At 37.6% G+C, this 24667-nt stretch overlaps 2 protein-coding genes across 2 annotated transcripts; both read right to left on the reverse strand.

The window, feature by feature from the left end:
* On the reverse strand, positions 6708-7559 carry LOC109821545. Its single transcript, XM_020387726.1, has one exon. The coding sequence runs from the start codon at positions 7557-7559 to the stop codon at positions 6708-6710; it is 852 nt and encodes a 283-aa protein (XP_020243315.1).
* Positions 10948-12864, reverse strand: LOC109821546 (NAC domain-containing protein 83-like). Its single transcript, XM_020387727.1, has 2 exons — positions 12549-12864; positions 10948-11672 (listed from the first exon to the last, which is right to left on the reverse strand). Exons 1-2 carry the CDS (start codon positions 12763-12765, stop codon positions 10948-10950), a joined length of 942 nt encoding a protein of 313 aa, XP_020243316.1. The 5' UTR covers positions 12766-12864.

Below are 24667 nucleotides of genomic sequence, written 5' to 3' on the forward strand. Positions count from 1 at the left end.
GTTTAATGAATTCAAAAATATATCTTTTCAAGGGGTATAAATAGGTTTAGTATTGAGAAAAACAAAATTCTGAAACAAAAGTTGTTCATCTTCATTTATACAACATTTTGAAAAGAATTCAGAGAACAAAAGAGTCTATAAGCCACTATTGCACATCACAAACTTATCAAGGCTTATAGGAGATTTGTATATTGATTCAAGGAAAGTTCTCTCAGTTTGAGAGAGGTTGATCTCTTGGTCTAGAGATTGATGTGAAATTGGTAAGGTATTGTCAATTGGTGTTGCAATTTGTAGGGACTTACAAATTGGTCAGGTTTGGTTTTAATTTTGTACTTGGTTCAAAATTATAGTGGAAATCTCAAGCGGGATTTGCTTGGGGACTTGATGTACACCGGATTGGTGGAACCAGTATAAAATCTCTTGTTTGTGATTGTGATTTTTTAAGATTGTTTCCATTCTTTATTGTAATTTATTATCTACTTTGCATAAATTTTAAAAGAACACTATTTACCCCCTAGTATTCTAGTGTATCTATTTCAGATCCTACACCCAGTGTCAAATTCACCCAAGCCCTAATCAAACCCACTCTTCCCCACCTCGAGTGCATCCCCATCATCTCATTCTTAATACAAAAATCCTCATCAAGCACCTCTCTTCTCACCATCTCCCTCAATTCATCGGCTTCTGTAGGCTCCGAAACACAGACCGTCAAATTCAAGAAAGTGGGTCTGTTGGATCCGATCCCAAGATCAACCATTCTATGGAAAAGAGACATGCCATAACTTGCAAATTCCACTCAGAATCTGGATAACAATATATTTTACAGAAAGCCCAAGATGACACTTTGAGGCTTGAGCAATTAGAGCGTCACCACTCTGAGATCTACTCCAGAATTCACCTCCATGCACCAATAGTTATTTAGGGGTGAAGTTGGATTAAGTAGGATTCCTTTACGCGTTTTCCTATGAACAGCTGTCAGCATTATAATCAAAAGATAAACTCATGACTAATAAGTTCAGGAGTCTATCTTGTATAAAACACCAACAGGGGAGTTGTGTAATGTAGCTGACACCCAACGTGAAATCTAGTCGAAACCCTGTGAACAATAAAACCAGAACAACTGGATGAATGCTGCTATACTCGAAAAACTCGGTTACAAAACAAAGCCATAGTGGTCGATGTCCATGACAACGAACTCTGTCACGGTGATATATAAGTAGTCGTTATAGGAATAGTCCAGTCCAGTAAGCAAGCCACTTAAAGAAGTCCCTTCAATTTGTTTCTCGCTTATTTTTGGACTTCTGCAGATTTAAAGGGAAAAGAAAGGATTTCTATTCTATCAAATTAAATGTTTCTGATGTCAACAGATCACTGTCCAAGCCACTTACTAAGATTCAGAAGTGCAGCACTCTCTTGTTCCTCAGTTTTTAGTGGCTAAATTACATCTATTTGGACCCGAAGTCACAATTATGAGTACCTCAACGTGGACCACCATGGTACATGAACTGCAAATTTATTGTGGGACCACTTATTTTTGCTTACTTTTGGATTTTTATAGATTAGGGGGGAAAGTAAGAATTTCTAGAAAGTAAGAATTTCTATCCTATCAAATTAAAATTTTCTGATGTCAACAGCTTACCGTCCAAGTCAGGACACTGTAGCACTGCACTAAGATTTGGAATTGCGGTAATATCTTCTTGCTCAGTTTTTAATGGCTAAATTACATCCATTTGGACCTGAAGTTACCATTATGACAACCTCCACACGTGAACCATACTAACTAACAAGCAAAAGCCCGGCGTAGTGTCTTCGTATCGAATATCCAGACATTCAGTATAATCGATAGGTCCTGTAGTATCAGTCATCATGCCTTCTTGTTGTTCAAGTTCCTTGGCTTGTTTCTCTCCTTTCCCGTTGTAGTCCATCCTCTGCTTCTACTGCCTTAGCGATAGAAGCAATATCTGATGTCAATAATCTGAAGCCTTCACGTGCTTCGTTGGATTCTAAGTCACCATGACCAGTAGGTGATAGCAGAAATCCGAAGTCAGAGACATCAAAATAGATACGGCTTTTCATAAACTCTGTCACAGGATCGTCATCCACTGGCGGAGCCATACATATTCATTAATCAACTGTAGGTCCACTTGAAGGCTACCACTGGATGATGACGGGGTCATGGTTTGACTCAACACTGTTTAGCTCCTCACAGTTCTCTCTTTCATTGTTAACAGTAATCAAGCATTGATGTAATTCGGGTTCCTCTAATAGCCATTGCTCGAAGCTTCTTTGTGCTTCTGACATCTCATTATCACTAAAATTAATGGCACAAGAAGACACATCCGATGTCAACGAAGAGAACTCTTCCATATCTCCATAATATACCAAAGCATGCTTGTACTCCAGCGATGATAAAGACAACGGTTCAGTATTTGTAAGCCTAGAGGTCCCTATTTCATTATAATCAGCAACTATAGATTTATTTTCCTTAACCCGCCTTCTCTTCACCACCCTTCGTCCCTCTTCCTCCTCCTTTACTCTTAGTTTGCCATCAGAAATAGCAACGTCAACCCGACCCATATCTGACTGCACATTTGATTCTTGACAGGACAGTAATGGAGGAAAATTAGATACTGACGATGCATTGTGTTCAGATGACTTGGTGTACACTACTCCGTAGGTTCCCATCTCACTATATTATCAAGCCCTTTTCCTCTTCATCACTCTGTGCCCTTCACCTATTGCCTCTTGTTCCCCTGCAGGAACCGGAATATCATGTTCCTACTTCGTTCGTTGGAGAACTCTTCTTTCCTTTACTCATGTAGATGCTGTTAGCTTTGAGAATACAATCAGCCTGAGTTTTGGATTAGGATCGGCCTAAGCTTTGTTTTATGCAAATCCTTGATTACAGGGAACGAATATTGCAGCAGAGACTGGAAATTTCTGTGACCGAAAAACAGAGCCTGCAGGAAATTTTCGGTCACTGTTTCTGATGTTGAACACGAACAGAGAAGGAGCAGGTTTTTCTTAAAAAGATTTATTCACCTTCTTGTTAAACTCATCAATATGGTTTACATATATATAGGATTAAGATTACAACTTTAATCTTATCCAATAACTAGAAAACTATCTAATAACTAGTATTCTATTCTAACTAGAATTCTATCTACTAACTTGAACTCAACTACCAATCCGGACTGATTAACAACTCACATTCTCCCCCTTAATCTGGACGAGATTCCAAGTCCCTTACTCCTAGAAGCTCCCGCATCTCGATGAACTTCACCCTTGCTAGTGACTTCGTGAGAATATCCGCTCGCTGCTCGCTCGTGCTCACGAACTCCACTTTAATCTGTCCTCGCTCAACACACCCACGAATGAAGCGAAAACGTGTGTCGATATGCTTGCTTCTTCCAAGGAAAACTGGATTCTTCATCAAGGCAATCGCAGACTTGTTGTCGACGAAGAGTGTGACCGGCTTGGGCTCACTCCCAATCACCTCGCTGATTAAACTCCTCAACCACAAGCCTTGGCACGCTGCTGCAGTTTCCGCCATAAATTCTGCCTCGCAGGATGATAATGCCACCGTTTTCTGCTTCTGTGATGTCCAAGTGACCAAGCTGTCACCTAGATAAAATGTCATGCCGCCTGTGCTGCGCCTATCATCAACATCTCCCGCAAGATCACTGTCAGTGAATCCCACCAACTCTTCATTGCCTCGACTTCGTTTGTACACCAATCCGTAGGACATAGTACCCTTCACATACCTCAAAATATGCTTGACCACTTGTTTATGCAAAACTGTAGGGTGCTCCATGTATCTACTCACAATCCCCACGGCATATGTGATATCAGGTCGGGTGTGAGTTAGATACCTTAAGCATCCGATAATGCGTCTATACTCTGTCACGTCCACCGGTGTTCCTTCAGAATCCTTCCCAAGCTTTAGCTTTGTTTCCATAGGATATTGGGTCGGGTTGCAATCCATCATGCCGAACTGACCCAAAACTTTCTTCGCATAGGCCGCCTGCCTTAGTGCAATGCAATCATCTCGCTGATCTACCTCGATGCCAAGATAATAGGAAAGTAACCCAAGGTCACTCATCTCGAACTCCTTCATCATTTGTTGCTTGAAAAACTTTATCTCATCCGCCCTCGAGCCCGTAACAATCAAGTCGTCCACGTACACGCCAACAATGAGTGTATTCCCTCTGTTACTCCTTGTGTATACCGCCTGCTCCTGAGTGCATCTTGCAAATCCGATGCCCTTCATGCACTTGTCGAGGCGCGTGTTCCATGCCCGAGGTGCTTGGCGTAGACCGTAGAGTGCCTTTGAAAGCTTGTAGACCTTGTGCTCTTGATTCTTCACAACGAACCCTTCAGGTTGAACCACATAAACTTCTTCCTGGAGATCACCATTTAGGAATGCGGACTTCACATCCAAATGGTGCACCTCCCACCCGTTCTGTGCTGATATAGCGAGGATTATTCTGATGGTATCAAGCCTCGCCACAGGTGCAAACACCTCATCGAAGTCCACGCCTTGCTGCTGGACGTACCCTTTTGCTACAAGTCTTGCTTTGTGCTTGAGAATGTTGCCTTCATTGTCTTTCTTCAGTTTGTATACCCATTTGAGACCAATGGATTTGGAACCCCGCGGTAACTCCGTGAGTACCCAAGTCTTGTTCTTCTCGATGGCCTCTATTTCCTTCTCCATAGCTATCCGCCATTCTTGATCTGATGCGGCCTCGAGATAGTTCGCAATTTCTTCAGAAATCAGGAACAATTCCTCTGCAGGAAGATCGATCATCTCCGTCTCCGCATAGATGTCCGCAAGGGATCGATAGCGTACATCTGCAGCAGCACCCTGCTGCAAACTGGTTCGGCCAGCAGCAGTGCCAGCAGCCGCGGGTGTTCGTCCTGCAGCAGTGCCAGCAGCAGCAGCTCCTGTAGGAGCTGTTCGATGTGCCGGCTGTCCAGGCTCGTCTCCGGTCATCTCCGCTGCGGTATGGGCTCCTGCAGGGGCTGTTCGGCCTGCAGCAGCAGCAGCAGGTATTCGGACAGCAGCAGCCCCTGTTCGGGCTGCAGTTTGTCCAGTTTGGACTGCAGGAAACGCGCTGGCCGTTGCATTCTCCTCTTCCGCTGTGAACTCCGTCCAGTTAGGTGATCTTTCGACTCCATCGGCGCTCCATTCCCATTCTTTTCCTTCCTCGAACGCGACATCCCTACTGACCTGAATTCTGCCGTGTTGAGGATTATAAAGGCGATGCGCTTTGCTTCCTTCTTCTACCCCAATATACACCATTGGCGTGCTCCGGTCGTCGAGTTTCTTGTGCGAAGGACCTGCAATCTTCACATGCGCCATACATCCAAAAACTCTCAAGTGTTCTAGGTGGGGTTTCTTACCAAACCAAGCTTCGTAGGGTGTGTGGTCGTGCAACGCCTTGGTTGGTAGTCGGTTGAGGATGTACACTGCGTGCCTAACCGCTTCGCCCCACATAGTTCCAGGCATATGCATGCTCTTAAGTAGGCTTCTCGCTATGTCCATCACCGTGCGGTTACGCCTCTCCACTACACCGTTTTGTTGCGGGGTGTACGGTGCAGTGAGATGACGCTTGATGCCGTAGTCTTCACATAACTTTGTGAACTCCTTTGACAAGAATTCGCCACCACGATCCGTCCTTAATGTCTTCACCTTGTGGTCACATGCGTTCTCAACCTTTGTTTTGAACTTCTTGAAGGTTTCACAAGCTTGACTCTTGGCCTTCAACATGTATACCCACATCCATCGGCTGAAATCATCAACGATAAGAAGGAAGTAGTTATTCCCAGCAAGTGTAGATGGGGTGATAGGACCACATAGGTCAGCGTGTAGTAACTCCAGCGGCTTCTGAGCTCTGAAATTTGCTTGCGAAGGGAACGGCAGTCTTGCTTGCTTGGCGACGAGGCATCCTTCGCATAGTTGGTTCGGGTGCAAGATCTTCGGCAACCCGGAAGCCATCCTCTTATCAGTCATCATCTTGAGGGCGAAGAAATTGACATGCCCAAGGCGAGCATGCCATAGCCAAGCTGGATCGTTGAAATTCGCCATCAAACACACCGGCTTGCAAGTTTTTAACTCTATCCTGTACAATCGGTTAGTTGAACGTGTCACCCTCATCAAGAGAGCACCGTTCCTATCAAACACCCTCAGGAACTCGTCAGCAATAACAACCTTACTCCCATCTTCAGTCATCTGACCAAGGCTAATAATGTTAGATTTCAAACTTGGAATATAATATACCTCAGGTAGTAGCCTTTGATCGCCGTTGTTGCACTGAAAGAGGATAGAGCCTTTCCCCTTGATCTCTACCGCGGATCCATCATCAAACTTGACGGTTCCCTTGATGTTCTCATCGAGCTCCTTGAACTTATCTCGGTGGCCGGTCATGTGATTGCTAGCTCCGTTGTCAAGATACCAAGTGTTGTTGTCAACATGTGCCTCCCCCGCTGTAAATAAATCCGGCATCACCTTCTCCTCATTAAGTAAAATAACACTTGAGGATTCCTCTAACATAGCCATCATCAAGGTTGGCTCCTCGTCATATGCACGGGTGAGATGAGCCTCATGTTCATTATTGCGGCGTTGCTTGTGACACTCCGACTGAAATTGCCCGTATACTCCGCAATTGAAGCATTTGATGTTGGATTTGTCTCGACCACCGCTTGTGCTACTCTCCCCCTCCTGGCGAGCTGCACCTCCATGGCCGAAACCACCTCCTGGACGTCCTCCTCTGCCGCCGAAGCCGCCTCGGCCTGCCTGGCCGCCGTGCTCCCCTCCGCGGCCTCCGTGCTCGACCGCCTCCTCGACCGCGACCTCGTCCGCCACCATCATTTGTTGTAGGTGTTGAGAGGAAGCCTCCGCCGTTCTTCTTGCTCCTTGCTTGCCACTCCGCATGCGTCAACAATAGGTGATCGTCGACGTTGTTTCGAAAAACACGTGCCCTCTCCTCGTGGGCTTTGAGGCGCCCGATCGCCTCCTCGAGTGTCATGTCGTCGATGTCCCCGAACTGTTCAATCGTGGAGACGATAGTAAGGAATCTCTCCGGTACCGCCCGAAGTAGCTTTCTGACGACGTAGTTCTCCTCCATCTCGCCGCCTAAAGCCCGGATCTTGTTGACGACTCCTGTCAACTTCGTCGAAAAATCGTCGACGTTGTCATTCTCCTTCATCCGGAGAAGTTCGAACTCGGACTTCAAGGTCTGCACCTTCGCGTTCCTCACACGATCCGCTCCTAGATGCATTGTTTTCAACGTCTCCCATGCCTCTTTTGCCGTTTGCTTCTCTGCGATCACCATCAAAGTCTCTTCAGGAATCCCCTGGTAGATGGCCGCCAACGCCATCTGATCCTTCCTGTGTTCCACGGACGCGCCTGCCGCGGGCTCAATGGCATCCCACACGTCTTGAGCCTTCATGTAGACTTTCATCTTGATTGCCCACGAAGCATAGTTATCCCTCGATAGCGTCGGGTATTGAAGAGTGAGCGAACCCACCTTGGTCGTCATCTTCTCCGAACTCGTCATCTCTTCAGATCTTGGTTGATACTTAGGCATACGCCGGCTCTGATACCACTTGTTAGCTTTGAGAATACAATCAGCCTGAGTTTTGGATTAGGATCGGCCTAAGCTTTGTTTTATGCAAATCCTTGATTACAGGGAACGAATATTGCAGCAGAGACTGGAAATTTCTGTGACCGAAAAACAGAGCCTGCAGGAAATTTTCGGTCACTGTTTCTGATGTTGAACACGAACAGAGAAGGAGCAGGTTTTTCTTAAAAAGATTTATTCACCTTCTTGTTAAACTCATCAATATGGTTTACATATATATAGGATTAAGATTACAACTTTAATCTTATCCAATAACTAGAAAACTATCTAATAACTAGTATTCTATTCTAACTAGAATTCTATCTACTAACTTGAACTCAACTACCAATCCGGACTGATTAACAACTCACAGATGCTGCACAATACCATGTCATCGAACTTTGTATCATCTGAAGAAAAGCGCAAGTGAAATTCATGCGTAACTGATCACCATTAATCTTCTCCTCCCCCTTCCCTTAGTGAGCTCCCAAACACAGCATAAAAGTTAGTTGTGTTCTGTAGCCAATAAATTCAGTTCCATCCATGATCACTGTGTCACCTGCACTCCATGCCAAACTCCACAGCCAGCAGTTTGGTTAACCCTTTTGGCACCTGTGCTTGTTGGATGTCTAGGGGAGAAGAAATTCATCTCTTTCTCTTCACTCTGGATCAGAAATAAATCACCTGAACATAGATTGTAAATCAGATACAATCATCAGAAGTTAAATAACAACATACTATTAGATGTAACGATCAAAACAATCTTTGACAAGCAAAGCTAGAGGGATTTTTTACAAAACAGAAAAAACTAACATGCTCATTGGCCGGGAGACAATGTTCAGCTAACAATGCTAGATAAATGATCAAAAAAGTACAAAACAACAATAGTAGCAATCAAGTAACTACTTCATAGCAGTGAAAAAACATCAGTATACAATAAGTTGGTACACTATAAGCGTGAATAGAAAATCACGAGCTATTAGAGGAATGTGTCATCATAGCAAACAAATATTCCCACCTTCTCATTTCGCCATCATTCTTTCCAATAACAGAAAACCGCCAATCCTGAAACCATTTCTACAAAGTTTTGTCTTTTTTTTCTCCTTTTTTACTCATGACATGAACACGGATGATAATTAATAATAAATATAATTGTTTCGATTATTCTATGGAAAAGGAAGCAAAGGATCAAGTATCAACATTATATATATGCACGTAAACATACAATACACATAGCAGTAAAGACATGTAGACACATCAATAAACTCATTAGCAAAACCTAAAACAAGAAAATTAGAATAAATTAGGAAATTAGAGAACCAGACATAAATTTCACACTATTACATTGTCAGTATAAGAGTTTTCATGGGCTTCAAATTAAACAAGAATGCAAGAAGAAATCATGGAAAAGGAACAAATTTGGCAAACCAACTACTGATTGCAACCATAAAAGAATCAATTTTAGGAAATAAAATGCCCCAACTTCATCTCGATCCTAAAGAAATCAACTTTTACAAAGAAATTTGGTAAAGAATCAGAAATTGAATCAACTGAATAAATGTTATTACACTCAGAAAACTCGGCTGTAAAACAGAGCCATTGTGGTTGATATCCACAGCAAGAAACTGCCGCGGCCATATATCAGTAGTCACTACGGTAGTCCAGTGCAGTAAGCAAGGTTTTCTTAAATGCGACATACTTTAAAATTAGTCTCTTCCTGTTTGATTCTCACTTGTTTTGTGCTTTTCAGAGTAGGGGGATGTCAGAATTTCTATTCTATTAACTCAGGGTTTTTTTGATGTCAACAGCAAAAATTCAGGATCTATTGTCAGAAAACTGATGTGCATGTCTTAGTATTGGACAAAAGATTCGCGGATGCAGCTAAGCTCATTTATGTAACTATGTTAGCTTGTACTGTAAACTTCAGGAATAAAAAATACAATGGCAGTAGAGAACAACCCTTTTGAAATAATGGTTAAGATATTTAGCTTTATTGAACCCCAAAATAAATAATACACTGAGTTCACAAGTCGATCTCTGATTTCAGCATATTGCCTAAGTGAACTAAGATCAAGAATTGCAGTACTCTCTAGTTACCCAGCCATTTGGACCTGAAGTTACAATTATCAGAACCTCAACGTCGACCACCATGGTACAGGTACAGCAATCTAAACTCTAACTTAACAAACAAAAACACATCACAGTGCCACACTTAAGTTCCAAATCTTTTGCATAAACGCAGAGCATAATCAAAATATCTTTTCGTCATCTTGCTGACATTTGGTTATAATTAACATGTTATTTTATCACATTTTCTAATCATGATATATAGTTCTGGGACAAGCTTATTCTCAATTACGCCAAGTTACTACAGAACATAATTCTTTCTTCACTCACAAGAGACAGAATAAATAAAGGAAATAATTTTATTAAAGTTTAAAATAGTTACATAGAAGAACATCAAAGAAATAAATCATCAACTTCTAGAGACTCTTCCATGTATGGAAAAGCCTCAGTTACAAGGATCGTCAATTCATGATCGCTGAGCATTGGAGGATTAGGCAGTTCACCTCTACATGCCACGCTGTCGCATTGAATATCCAAACATTCAGTCAAATTGACAGGTCGTGGAATATCAATCATCAAGCCTTGTAGTCGTTCCTCTGATTGTACAGAAGCAATGTTAGAAGTCATATCTGTAGTGAGTAAGCCCAAGCCTTGAGATTCTTTATTAGACTCTAACAATGGAGATGAGTCATCATCATCAGTGGAATCAACAGTTTGTGGAATATTAGTAATCAAGCCTTCTTGTTGTTCAGGTCCAGTTTGCGGAATATCTGCTTCTTTGTGAGACCCTAGCAATGCAGATGATTCACCGTCATCAGTAGGTGATAGCAGAGGTCGGAAGTCAGAGACATCAAAATACATATGGCTTTCCATAAACTCCGCCAGAGGGTAGTCGTCCATTGGTGGAGCCATACACAATTCATTGATCAAATGTAGGTCGGCTTGAAGACCACCAATGGATGATGACGGACTCATGGTTGACTCAACATCGTTCACCTCATCACAGTTCTCTCTTTCATTATTAACATTTATTAAGCATTGATGTAGTTCTGGTTCCTCTGATAGCCATTGCTCCAAAGTTCTTCCTGCTTCTGACATCTCATTATCACCAATATTAACGGCACAAGAAGACCCATCCGATGTCAATGAAGAGAAATCTTGCATATCTCCATAAGATACTAAAGCATGCTTGTCCTCCAACAATGATAAAGACGGTGATTCCGTATTCGCAAACCCAGAGGTCCCTTTTTCATTATAATCAGCTACCATAGAACCATTTTCCTTGACCCGCCTTCTCTTCACACCCAGAGGTCCCTTTTTCATTATAATCAGCTACCATAGAACCATTTTCCTTGACCCGCCTTCTCTTCACCATCCTTCGTCCCTCTTCTTCCTCCTCTACATTTAATTTTCCATCAAAAACAGCAACATCAATCCAACTCATATTTGACTGCACGTTTGATTCTTGACAGGACAGCAATGGAGGAAACTTAGATACTGACGATGTGTTTTGTTCAGATGACTTGGTGTACACTAATCCATAGGTTCCCATCTCACGGTGATCAGCACTTTTCCTCTTCATCACTCTGTTCCCTTTAGCTACTGCCTCTTGTTCACCTGCAGGAACAGGAATATCATCTACTTCTTCGTTCGTTTGAGAACTCTTCTTCCCTTTCTTCATGTAGATTCTGCACAATACCATGTCATCGAACACTGTATCATCTGAAGAAGAGTGCAAGTGAAATTCGTGCATAATCCAATCACCATTAGTCTTCTTCTTCTCCTTCCCACGAGTCTTAAAAGTCAGTTGTGTTTTGTAGCCAATAACTTCAGTTCCAATCATAATCGTTGTGTCACCTGCACTCCCATACCAAAATCCACAGCCAGCAGTTCGGTTCACCCTTTTGGCACTTGTGCTTGTTGGATGCCTAGGGGAGAAGAAATACATCTCTTTCTCATCACTCTGGCTCAGAAATGAATCACCTGAACATAGATCATACGTCAGATACAATCATCAGAAAGTTAAATAGCAGCATATCATTAGATGTAATTATCAAAGCAGTATTTAACAGGCAAAGAAAGAGGGAGATTTTTCGAAACAGAAAAAACTAACACGCCCGTCAGCTAAGAGACCCTGTTCAACTGACAATGATTAGTTTGATGTTAAATAAATGATAAAAGAAAGATTTTAAAAAAAATAGTAGCAGCAAATTAAGTAACTACTTTGTAGCAGTGAAGGAACATCTGTATACAATAACTTGGTACGCTAGAAGCAAGAACAGAAAATCATGAGTTATGAGAGGAATGCGGCATCAAGTTAAAAACTTCAGCATTAGAAATCTTCTCTTTTTCTCATATACATAGTAACAGAAAAGAATGCATTGACATTCAGCAAACAAATATTCTCATCTTCTCATTTTGCCTCGATTATTTCCAATAACAGAAAAACCACCAACCCTGAAACTATTTTCGCAAATTTTGTCATTTCTTTTACCGATTATGTGGACACATTTGCTAAGAAATATTAAATATAATGGCCTATATTCTATGGAACAGGCCATATTCAGCAACAAAACAACCCATCTTAAACAATAAAATATCAATTAATTAAGAAATTAGATAAACCGATATAAATTTACCACTATGATTCTATTCTTGGTACAGGAGTCTTCATGGGCTTCGAATTAAACAATAATAAAAGAAGAAAATAAGCAAAAGAAACAAATCCGGCAAGAAATTACAACATAAAAAGAATCAATTTTAAAGGAATTAGACGCCCTAACTAACTACATGTTGAAAGTAAAGAAATCAGCTTTAAGGAAGAAAATAGGTAAAGAATCGGAAATTGAGTAGGCTTACTAGGTAAATTCCAGGGTTCGGTGGAGTAGACATCAAAATCTTTGATCAGGGAACTGGGAGCAGCAGCAACTGAAGACGAAGAAGCAGCAATTTTCCTCTTCAAGAAAAACCCGATCAGCTCTCGATCGGTCGGACGAAATCGAAACCCCGGCGGCAGTTGTTGAAGCAGCATCGCCAGCAAATCGTCGTCAACAACGGGCTGCATTGCCATTGCCATTCTCGACGACGACTACGATGATGATGGCGGGAGAAAATTAGGGCAGAAAATATGGGAACTTTCTTGATTGATTGGCGGCAGTAAATTAAAAAAAGGAAACCCTAGTAAGTAAATTTGTTGCCTTAATTTGAGAAAGAATACATATATGTAGGTCTTCATCGATTTTAGGGCTGGGGTTGTTTCCTAATTGGGCTTTGGCGGTGGAACGCGGGATCCGACCGTTGGCGAAGATTTCACGCGGGGCCTTGATACATTTGTAATCTTTGAATCGGGGCCGTTCATTTTGCAATGATTTCAATCAGGTTAGTTAACCTGTAATGATTTAAATTGGAGGTGTTTTGATGCTTTGATAATCAGGTTGTTTTGATGCTTTGATACCCCTAAAGTACTTTAGGGTATCAAAGTTAAAAAATGTGTAAACTTTAAGGTATTAAAGTTAAAAATGTGGACACTTTGGGATATGAAAGTTAAAAAATATATAAACTCTAGAGTATCAAAGTGTCAAAAACACGAGTAAAAAATGTATAAACTCCAGGGTACCCAAGTGTCTAAAACGTTTTGGGGTGTCAAAATTTAAGGTGTAGACTTTAGAGTGTCAAATTAAAAATAATCCTTAAACAACCTCATGTGAGGGTATTTAGGTTACTAGTTGGATTGCACGTGCAATGCACGTGGTAAAATTTTTATTATTTGTTTAAATTTTATAATTTTATTTATAAAGATTTGTTAATGAATTTTGGAATGTAAGTAATAGATCAAACATATAGGCATAATCTAAACATTCAATATTTGAACAATGAAATTACATTTATTAATTGATTGGGCGATAGTACACTGGTTGCATCTATAACGTGATTGATCAATCAAATATCGTCACAAAAATATATGTCATAATAATGTTTGATGATGTGGATGTAAGTACAAGCTCATGACATTCGAAGCTTGACTAAGTCTTTGCAATACGTAATGTGTGAGTGCATATATTCACGGATGAAAATTTTACAATCCCATATAAATTCCAAAACACTCATTAAACTTTGTCTAATCAAACATTATTATTAAGGTCGATGAGTAACTTTCTAAGGGCAGGGGAATTTGAAATATAAACAATAGATGAATATTCCATAGGATTATGGGAGAACAATCATCAGATAATCAAAGAATGTCAACACATCCAAATATAAAAAGGTGAACACCCTTGGCTACAAATCTCGAAATACTCTTAGATACTCAAAACAAATGCAAACACAAAAAGAAAAAGAAATCAACACATTCAAACATTAGATAAACGCATTTAATACTCTTATCAATATCATTCAGCAGCTCCAGAAACAAAACTGTAACGTTCACTCACGTTTTAAGCTAAAATATATTTTTCAGTAAACTACAAATAGATACCAACAGACAACACCTTAAACTGTAAATAAAATTTCCCAAAAAATTAAAAAGAAAAAGAATAGGAATTTTACGGTCAAACCGTAAAATAAAGATTCAATAGGCAACTCAAGTAAATACCCCCCCCAACTTACATTTAACAACCCAAAATTCACGTTCATGTAATTCAGAAGTACATGACTCAATAGATATAACATGAATGTTTGTTTTTGCTTCTACACCTCTGCATTTGAATGCATTTCCATAAGCCAAGGTAATAAATTGGATTGTTCACGATGTAGCTCCTGGAATAATAGTCTCTATATTTGTAGGCATGAGAACATTAAAGCCATCAGCAGCCGTGGATACCCACATCCCTGGGATCTGCTGGTACCAGTGTATTTCCTTCAAATATTTTTGGCCTTATACACACACACACACACAAAATAACAAATTTATATTAGTTTCTCCTTAATCACATACAGATACAAGGAATAAGATAAATCTAACAGTTATATAGAGAACTTTTTGATGTAAATGTAGGTTTGGCAAGAACATATATGCGGTTGCTCCTATTCTTTTGGGTCTCTTGCAATGTTAGATTTATTTGGCAAAATATATTTCCACATACATCTTTTACGCAAGTAAGGTCATCAATTTTAACAAAAGAAACTGTGACAAGATGTCTCCAAAAGAATAGGAGAAATAATATACCTATGACCTGACAAGCTAAGTCGAGAAAAATGTAATTAAAAATATTGACTAAGAAAGGCAGCTCATAGTACAAGAGCAAGTCTAGCTCACGATTGTATATAAAACACCAAGTGTGGCAAGACTTGTAAATTGAACAGACAACACATAAAGTCATTAGTGTTTGGCAAGTTTAGTTGATGACCATAATAATGTTCAGTGAAGCAGAAGAGATTGATTAAGTCAAGACGGTAATTTTGTGGTCTGCAGGAGATGAGAGGAAAAGTTGGATGACTCACTTCATAGCTTCTTTGTCCAGTTGTATATGTAACCTGAGACTCTTTTACAGTGTCTTGATGATTGAGATAATACATTTTGTTTGTTTCATGAGATATAATCGTGGAGGGATTATATAGTAGCATGCATGATTTTTATAATTAAAGTGTGTGAGAATAACATGCTATATTTGCATCATGCAAATTCTTTTGTATCATGCAAATTCTTCTGTATCTGATGTGGGACAGGCACTGGAGCAGTGTAATAGAGGCATGTCCTAATATCATGCATCAAGAATCATCAGTTTGCTAAAGTTTTTGGGTCAAGGGTGTTAGAAATATTTGAGTCAAGACTCACGATGTGGGAAGAAACGCGGATGAATGATGATATTTGTTGGAGTGCTTTCTCCAAGCTATTGAAGCAATCGAGTCTTGCACTTCTCAATGCCTACACGAGGCCAGGATTTCCTTATGGTGCTTGGGAGGTGAAGAGTCTGCTCTTAGAAGCTCTTATCTCTGATGATGTAGCTGAGTCCCAAGCTAAGAGTTTCGAACAAGCCAAACAAGCTTGCAGTTAACTAATCTCTCTTAATTTGACCCTTTTGTTTCAATTTGACCATGTTAATTATTAGGATATAAAAAAGTATATACTAATAGAACATGACAAATACCTCCATATGATTATATAAATGATTATATGATTATCGCAACGAAAATTGATTATTTTATCAAAAATTGATGACCGGGTGTTAAATGTTACTTCTAAACCTTAGGGAGATATTTTGTCATCTCTACAAATTATAGTGGAACTTTTGTAATTTATCCGGACAACTGGAATAGGAACAAACATGATGAACGAAAAGGAGCTGAGGTGGTTCTTTTATCTTTACTTTAAATTCAGCCTCTTCATCCTCATCTCTTTCCAATGAGAGGTCCCATATTATGGAAATATAAAACAAACACGATTTAGATAGGACTACTAAAAAAATTAAGTTCCACGACATTTTTGCTTTTTTGCCTTCTATGTAGTTAATGGTAAAGAAAATAACTTTCATCAACTGATTATCTGGAGATGAGACAACCAAAGTGGATGCTTCGTGTGTGCTCCATTCTATTGATGTAATAGGTTGCTTATGGTACTCGAAGTGTGAAACCAAGGAATCATCCTGTTGATGTAAATGGATGCATGTTAAGCTTTGAACTTGTGCAAAGAAATAAACATAACAAAGCAAAGAAGTTTTCTCTGTCAACAAATTATAGAGAGGATATACTGACAATCTCAACCCACCACAGCAGGTTTCCTGGAACATAATCTAAATACCAGAGCCATTAATGGGTCAACCTAATATGATGGGTCAACCTAATCTAAAATTACTTGAACCAAATCTGAAGTGTGTATGTGTGTATGGAAAAGGATTAAGGGACTTGATTGAGATAAGCACTTTATACTTAATGATGAAACTGAATGACATGTATGTTTACTGAATTGTGAATCAATATAACATTCTAGAATTCACAGTAGTAGCATTATCTATTAACGTTTTCTCTCAAGAGTACCGGATGTTGGTTGTTCAATAATTTTAGAAACCATTCATTACAAAAGAAGATTCCAATTATTTAAATAGTTGATATATGATCAATATTATTATGACTAAGAAAACCACTCTGAACATAGTTCCAAAGTGATAGTACTATTAGGAGGATATGCACATTAACAAAGAATTTGTAATTATCACCAGTGAGCTGGATAGAAAGATTGCCAGAGCTAACATTCATAAAGTCATAATGGTAATTTTCTCTAACAATTTGGTGTTAAGTATTATCCTTCAAGAAAATTTATAACAATATCAATAGCACATAGTAGTTAAGCCGTCAAGCAATTTGAACTTCACATACCTTAATAGTATGTGAAAAGCAAGTTTGGTAAACTGAATTCTGATGCGGCATAAACATGTACCAAAAAGGTTGCAAGTACACAACCATGTCAAGTTATAGTATTTAAGATATCGATCCCATGAGGAAGGTATTTTGTAGGAGAAAATATAAAATCGGTTCTTATGTTGTGTGCGTGACAAATAAGATTAGTGAGTGAATATGATTGTGAAGAGATTGAAAGAGTGAAAGTGGTGTGTAAGTAGGTGCAAAGTGTAAGTGAGAGTGGATGTAAAAGAGAATGAATATGATCAATAAGGTGAGAAGGAAAAATAAATAAAATCAAGAAACAAATAAAAAAAATCAAGAATGAAGAACAAAATTCTAGAATAAAAGAAAATACAAGAAATTAAAGATGATGGATTCAATTATAGATATGGGTAATCTAAAATTGAACCAACTTCTTAGAAAAGGGCGATTCCCTAGAGGGTTCTAACCTAAAAGCGAATCAAACAAAATAAAAATAAACAAACAGAAAAACTAAACCCTAGAGGGTTCTAGCCTCAAGGTGAATAGTACAAGAAACTAAAATCTAACTACAAAATAAATTGTAAAATCTAAACTACAAAATAAAATTGCAAGAATTAAATATAAGAAAATAAATCTACTCTATAAGCATGAAATAAATCTACGGCAAGAGTGTTCTAGCCTCTTGGCTATTTAACAAGAAAATAAATCTAAACTAATAAGCAATAAAAGAGAAAAAGAAAAGAAATGTAAACCTTCAAATAATTCTCCATCTTCATCTTTATCTTCATCTTCATCATCCAACAAAGAGAAGAAGAGAAAAACTTAAAGTGGTAAAAAAAATTATTATTATTAATTGCAACAAAAGTTATAATTTTGGAAGGCCTTCTCAATTAAGAGTAGCTCTCCTCTCCAAAAGGAGTTATAAAAATTTTCACACCTCTAACCCCTCACTCTCTACCCCTATTTATAGTAAACATCAGTGAATGAGAGCCATTGGATCAAACTTGAGCCCCAAGACAAGCAAAATCAGCCATTGACGCGTGCTACAGTAATCTGGCATCGATGCAGGCATCGATACAGGTATCGATGCCAGCATCGATGCCCACATCGATACCCACTATTTCCAAATTCTGATTTCACGGATAGCTTCGTCTCGTCGAGATAGGTGATTTTCATATATTATATGTTAAATTCCGCCTTCCGGATTAGGAGATATCGTCGTTTCTTTGTGGCCAACCATTTTGAATATGATTTCTTTTCATATTGGATTTTTGATTTTCTCCGGCTTCTACAGGCTACACGACTTGATTCTGGGCTTTTGGATAATTTAAAAATTGATTTTCCAATGTGCTTCTTTGCTTCATTTCTTCATTTAATCAATGGGTTTTTGTTGAGAGATGAGAGTTTGAGATTTATTCTTCATTAACCTGCAATTAAAAGATAAAAACAATTATTAATAGTATATTTATTCATATAAAATAGATAATAAGGGTATAAAATTGTAATAAAATATGATTATCAAATACTCCCACACCTAAACTTTTGCTAGTTCTCTAGCAAAGAAAGAAAAATAAAAGAAAACCTAACTCACTTTCGCAGGAATCGCGGTTGTATTTAGCGCATACAACAAGCCTTTAAACCCCTAGGTTACCCTAGTGGATGAGTTGTAGTCTCGTGAGGGTTTGCAGTGAATATACCCACAAAATTCGGTCATCTTGCCAAATTAACGAAGTTAGTAAATAACTAAATTTACTTAATAATTGAAGTTAGTTATTACTCAAAAAAACATTTTTATATATAACTCTAAGGTATATTTCCAAGAAAATTTTCTCATTATAGCAATACAAAACCAAGCCAAACTTAGAAATTTAATTTAAAAGTTTTGAAAAGAACATGCTAACTCTTTGTTTAAAATAATATTCAAGTTACTTGATCTAAACTATTTTCCAAGACCATATATACAAATATAACTATATATAAAACATTTATTAGTATTTTTTTATATTATTATTATTTTTAACTCTTTCTTCCTTGGTGATTTTTTTTTACTTTAACGGGTTTTCTAAGCGACCATTTAACGAGTTTTGGACCAATGGATCCCAACCCAATTGGGCTTAGGTCATTAAGTATGAAAATACTCATTGGGCTTAATTACTCGATCAGCTTAGGCTTTATAAGATAGAATCACCTTGAATTTAAGAATTTTTTTTTCTTTTGGTGCCCATTTTTCACACTCTTCTTTTGTAATTTTTTTTTGTATATGTATATATATTTTGAAAATATGTAAATCAAGACACTTTGAAAAAATTATTTTCAACTCTAAGTTAAGCATGCAAAAATTTCATTATTTTAAATAAAAGTCCAAGTTAAGGCTTAAGTAAAGTATACTACTTTGAAAATCATTTCTTAAGAAATTTATTTAGAGTTATCATAAAAGATGAACTTAAGTAAATAACCAACTAGGGATTAGAAAATTTCAAATTTATCAAATAAATCAATTATTACATAACTCTATCAATTTGGCAAGTGACGATATTTTTGTAATTTTTTTAAGAAAAGGGAAAAAATGTAACTAAAAATATAAAAGAAAAATAAAAAATAACTAATTCTCACCCCCACACCTAAATTTTGCATTGTCCTCAATGCAAATTCTATGATGCACAAAGTAAAGTAGATAAGAAGTGAAGTACTTACATTTGGTCGGCTGATAAAAATCTGCAATTACCTTTGGTCTGAGGAGGATGAAAAAAAAATTATTCTTCTTTTTTTTCTTTTTTTACAACTCAACAAGAAACTCTCAAATGAGAGAAGAATAAATTCTTTTTATTATTCTGAAATAAAAAAAATAATCAATGTAGAATAAAATATTTAACATGAAGTGTTCATGTTCTACATTGAATCATACCTTATTGCTGAAAATTCTCCCACGGATTTTAAATAAATTCAACATGATATAATCAACAATGTGCTAAAATTCTAAGCATTCCGGGGTGTTCAATGATTTTTGTGGCAATGGAAGGTAGGTATTATAGGTGTCATGCATATTGGACTTAGATTCTTGATTTGTGAATGTTTGTTCTCTAACAGCCAATTTTTGTTTAACAATTTTCTCAACCCCAAGATTCATGGTTGATGTGTAAAAATTTGGTTGTTTATTTTCCAAAAATCTTAGTTTATCAAGAAAGAGTTTTTCAAAATTCAGTTCAAAGCAGCAATTGTTTAACACATTTTCTTTATTTTGACAAACCCGATCTGCTTCTCCTAATATTTTTAGCTCCTCACCGAAAATTTCCTCAAAACTTAGATCTGACTCTTCTTCTTCTTCCCCCGGTCTTTCTTGAATTGAATTATCAGGGGAAGAATGAATTGGAACAAGAATTTGGCTTAAAGGTGTTCTTTCCTGATTATCGACCTGTTTTACTGACTGTAGTGTATTCATTTGAGTGTCCTTAGGATTGACCACGGGTTGACTCAAAATTTCTCCTTCATCTCCTTCATGTTGACCTTCTTGTTTTGATGATGTATAACAAACAATTTACCACTAATGTTGTTTGTCTAGTATTTGTGTTTTCTTATTTATTATAGACAAACAACGTTGTTGGAGGATGGATGGATTGCGCCATAACGACGATATCAAATGGAGGTTGGCGGAATGTCGGTGAAGCCTTGCAAATTCAAAGTTAAAGATCAAGTTCAAGCTTCATCCGCATGTGTACCAAGTTGAGCTTCAATGAAGATCAAGATCAAGCTTGGGTATATTTAGTATAGGTTTATATTATGTGTGTTATATACTCTAAGCTCAATATTATATTCACACACACATTTATTAGTTTCTTAGTATATACATATATATAGTTATATACATATACATCTTGGTTTTTAGTTTTATCCACAAACAAAGTTTTTACAAATAAATTCCAAAAAATGTGTATACATGCTTGTTTTCTATGTGGATAAGTTGTTTTGGTTTAATTTCATAGATATGAAACAAATATATTTTCATATACATACTCATACGTTTTACTTTCTATTGTATTTGTGAAAATATTGTTTTCTTGGTTTATAGACTTAACAATAATCATATACATCTTTTATTAAGTCTACAAAATTATTTTGTAATGTTTCAAAACATGGTTAAGCTAAAATGTCAAGATTCATATGTTTACATTTTCATGTTTTGGACTATTTTGTAAAATGATGGTATTTCTCATTTGGGAAGTCTTTTTAGAAAACCAGTTTTTGTAGCATGTGTATTATCATGTCTACAATCATTCCCCAAAGTTTTACATTTTTCTGAATTTATTTGACATTTTTTAACAGTGTTTTAAATCAGCATATCGCTTTTTCTGCTGTATCAGTTTTCGGTCGACCGCACCGGTCGACCGACCATTTGAGCTTTCGTCAGCATGCAGCAGAGAGGTGGTCGGTCGACCGGTCCGGTCGACCGAGAGCTCAAATCAGCTAAGAAGTTTTTAAAGAAGTTTTTAAACAAGGGTTTAAACTTGTTTAGTGTTTGTTTAAGTTTGGTTTAAGAAGCTTTTAAGCATTTGAGTGTTTTGGTTTGTGAAGACAATTTCACAAGAGCAAGTGGAGATCATCATTTGGTGTTTGAGCAATCACTCTTCTCCCTCTCTCTTGTCATCTATAGAGAAGTTTCCTTAAACTCAATTCTAGCATTTTATAAGTTTTGTTCTTAATTTCATAAGCTAGATTTTATATTGAGTTTATATTGTTTTTCTCTCTTTGTTCACACACAACCTATTGAGCTTATTGTATTTACATTCATAGTGTAATTTGGGTTGTGGGGAGTTGTAACAAATTGAGAGTGAGCTACATTGTGTTCTCATCTATTGTAGAGAACAAATTTGTTGTATTTACTTTGTGAGTGTTATAAGGTTTTCGGTGAGCTAGAAACCGAGTGTGTTGTGAAGTTTTCGGTGAACTAGAAAACCGAGTGTGAGGAGTGGACGTTGATCGGTGAACGTTAAAAACCGACATTGTGAGGGTGAGTGTGAACGTTGATCGGTGAGCGTTGAAAACTGACACTGTGAGGTGTAAACGTTATTCGGGTGAGCGTAGAAAACCCGGTTGTGATAGTGGATTTCTCCCCGGGAGTGGGGAGCGGAGACGTAGGACGGAAGGTCCGAACTCCGTGATCATATCGTGTGTTTGAGTTTGCTTTGGCGCACTTAATCTTATGTTTATATTTCTTGTCGGAGTTTGTCTTTGGCGTAGTTATTTTTGCATTTATCTTATATCGCCAATTGTGCATTACTCATCCTTTTTATGATCCACTATCTAGTTTATATTGTTTACCCTTGTGCTAGTTTATATATCCTTGCATATATATTTTGCTATATATATCTCTTTGCTAGGTGGAATAAAAGTTTGACTTGAAGGTGTTCTTTCCTGATTATCGACCTGTTTTCCTGACTGTAGTGCATTCATTTGAGTGTCCTTAGGATTGACCACGGGTTGACTCAAAATTTCTCCTTCCTCTTCTTCACTTATGGCACTAGCTAGTTGATCAATATGGGTTTCTAATCTAGCTAGGGCTTGAGTGTTAGAGTTAAGTATGAGTTCGGTTGATTGCATAAAGGAGTTCATCGTGTAGGATGTTTGAGTTAACATATCTGTGGCTAGTGTGGAGGCCTTAATTACGATTTCAAAACCTTTTTCCAAAATATTGAGAAGTTCATCATGATCTGTATCAAGAGGAGTGTGAGTTACAACTTGATGATGTGGAGACTGATTTTGATGTGACAGACTGGGTTGTTGAAATTGTGGATGAGAATTGAAAGGAACTGTATTACCCCTAGGACAATGTTGGTTCAAAGAGGGAGTGAAGTTTTGAGTTCCAGAGTGGTTTTCTTGATTCCATGCAATGTTTGTGTGGAAAAATAAAAGTTAGTTTTTTTTAAGAAGAAAATGGAAAATCCTAACTAAAACAAATCAAAATCAATCACTTTTCAATCACTCTAACTCTAGGGTTAAGCCTAACTCAACTAGACTAGCTCCTAACCAAAAATTCCTTAAGTAAAAAAGATAAAAGTTTTACCCGGGTAGTTAGCCAGGTAAGGAAAGTAATAGATGGTGATCAGAGATCAATTAAGTACCTCGTTCCTTGCGGAGTGCTTTACGCAACCCCTAAACCTTACCTTAGACACCAACTAATCCAAAAAAACTTAAACTGGTTCACTTAAGGATTTTTTGTTCCTTATTGAGCTCGAATCCTTAGGGCCAACGTCTAATGAGTTTTATTAGGCTTGGGTGGTGTAGTGAGGAATTAGTGATTTTTGGGCTAAGGAAAGGGTGATGAAATCCCACACCTTATCTTGATTATGGGGTTTTGCCCTTAAAAATATTTTGAAGTGTGTGCCAAATCAAGATGCTCAAATCACTTGGTGAATTCCTACTAATGATATGAAATGCAACCCTATGAATTAAAAGCAACTAAAAAGGATGGAAAAAAATCTTTTTCTTTTTTTTAATTAGGGTTAACAATCAAACAAATGGGAAGGGGAAATTGTTTGGATTTATTATCTTGTTAGTAAATGTCAAAGTGGAGGGTAAATTTTATTATGGTCAACAAAAATAAAATCTTTTTTTTAAAGATCTTAATTGTCACTAATTGTAAGAAACTAACTAAAGGAGTGGAATTAAAAATATTAGGAAGAAGACTTACCACAAGTGAATATACAATTCCTCAATCTCCAATTCTTGATCTTTAATCTTCAAGTAGTTCTTTCAAAAGAAACACACAAGTTAAAGAACCAAAATAATTAAAACTTACTTAAGCACCTTCCCCGGCAACGACGCCAAAAACTAAAAATATAAAATTAAAACCTAGTTAAGCCGTGAAGCAATTTGAACTTCACATACCTTAATAGCATGTGAAAAGCAAGTTTGTTAAACTGAATTCCTAGCAATCTCACATAAATCACATGCACTTTACCCATAAGAAAAACATTGTAAAAGGATTTCAATGATAATCCAGAAATAAGGAATTGTTGCTCAGTGGAAACATTGCAAGGCTAATCTGGGCAAACAACTATGGTAAGATAATAACTTAGAATGAAAACTAGCTGACAAGTTGATAATCATATTTTTATTACAATTTTATACCCTCATTATCTATTTTACATGAATAAATATACAATTAATAATTGTTGTTAGCTTAAGTTTGCACATAAATATAAATAAATATTATTAAATATAAAAACCCCTCAAAATCTCTCTTTTCTATTTTGTAGCATTTTTGAAGCCAAAAGAGCAAGTGAAGAAAATGATCTCCAAGATATCATGTTATAATGCACAAGCCCACAAAAATAAGACTTGGCTTGGTAGTGGACCGGACTGCTATGGATGTTGCAGATTTTAAAAAATCAAATGGACCGAATTCAAATCAAGACCGGACATGGGATTTTTGCTGCAGAATTCAAATCAAAAACGAAATGGGCCGACTTGCTTGTTGAAATCAAATGAAACTTCATGGGCCTGCAAACTCCATTGGACTGGTTGTTTTTGATTTGCTGTAAACATCTATGGGCCGAAATTTGAGAAAATCAAATGCCATGGACATTTGCTGCTGAGAACAAGACCGGACCCAGCTTTTATTATTATTTTTTTTACATTGGAATTGGACTTAAGTTCCATGGGCC

Source organism: Asparagus officinalis, chromosome 8 (assembly GCF_001876935.1).
Source record: "Asparagus officinalis chromosome 8, Aspof.V1, whole genome shotgun sequence".
NCBI lineage: Eukaryota > Viridiplantae > Streptophyta > Magnoliopsida > Asparagales > Asparagaceae > Asparagus > Asparagus officinalis.

Bases quoted from the DNA above. Each gene is read 5' to 3' on its own strand.
- LOC109821546 (XM_020387727.1), bottom strand. From the start codon at position 12,765: ATGGCAATGGCAATGCAGCCCGTTGTTGACGACGATTTGCTGGCGATG. The intron at 11,673-12,548 runs GTAAGCCTACTC...ATCTATGTTCAG, and splicing joins CGAACCCTGGAATTTACCTA to GTGATTCATTTCTGAGCCAG.
- LOC109821545 (XM_020387726.1), bottom strand. From the start codon at position 7,559: ATGACGAGTTCGGAGAAGATGACGACCAAGGTGGGTTCGCTCACTCTT.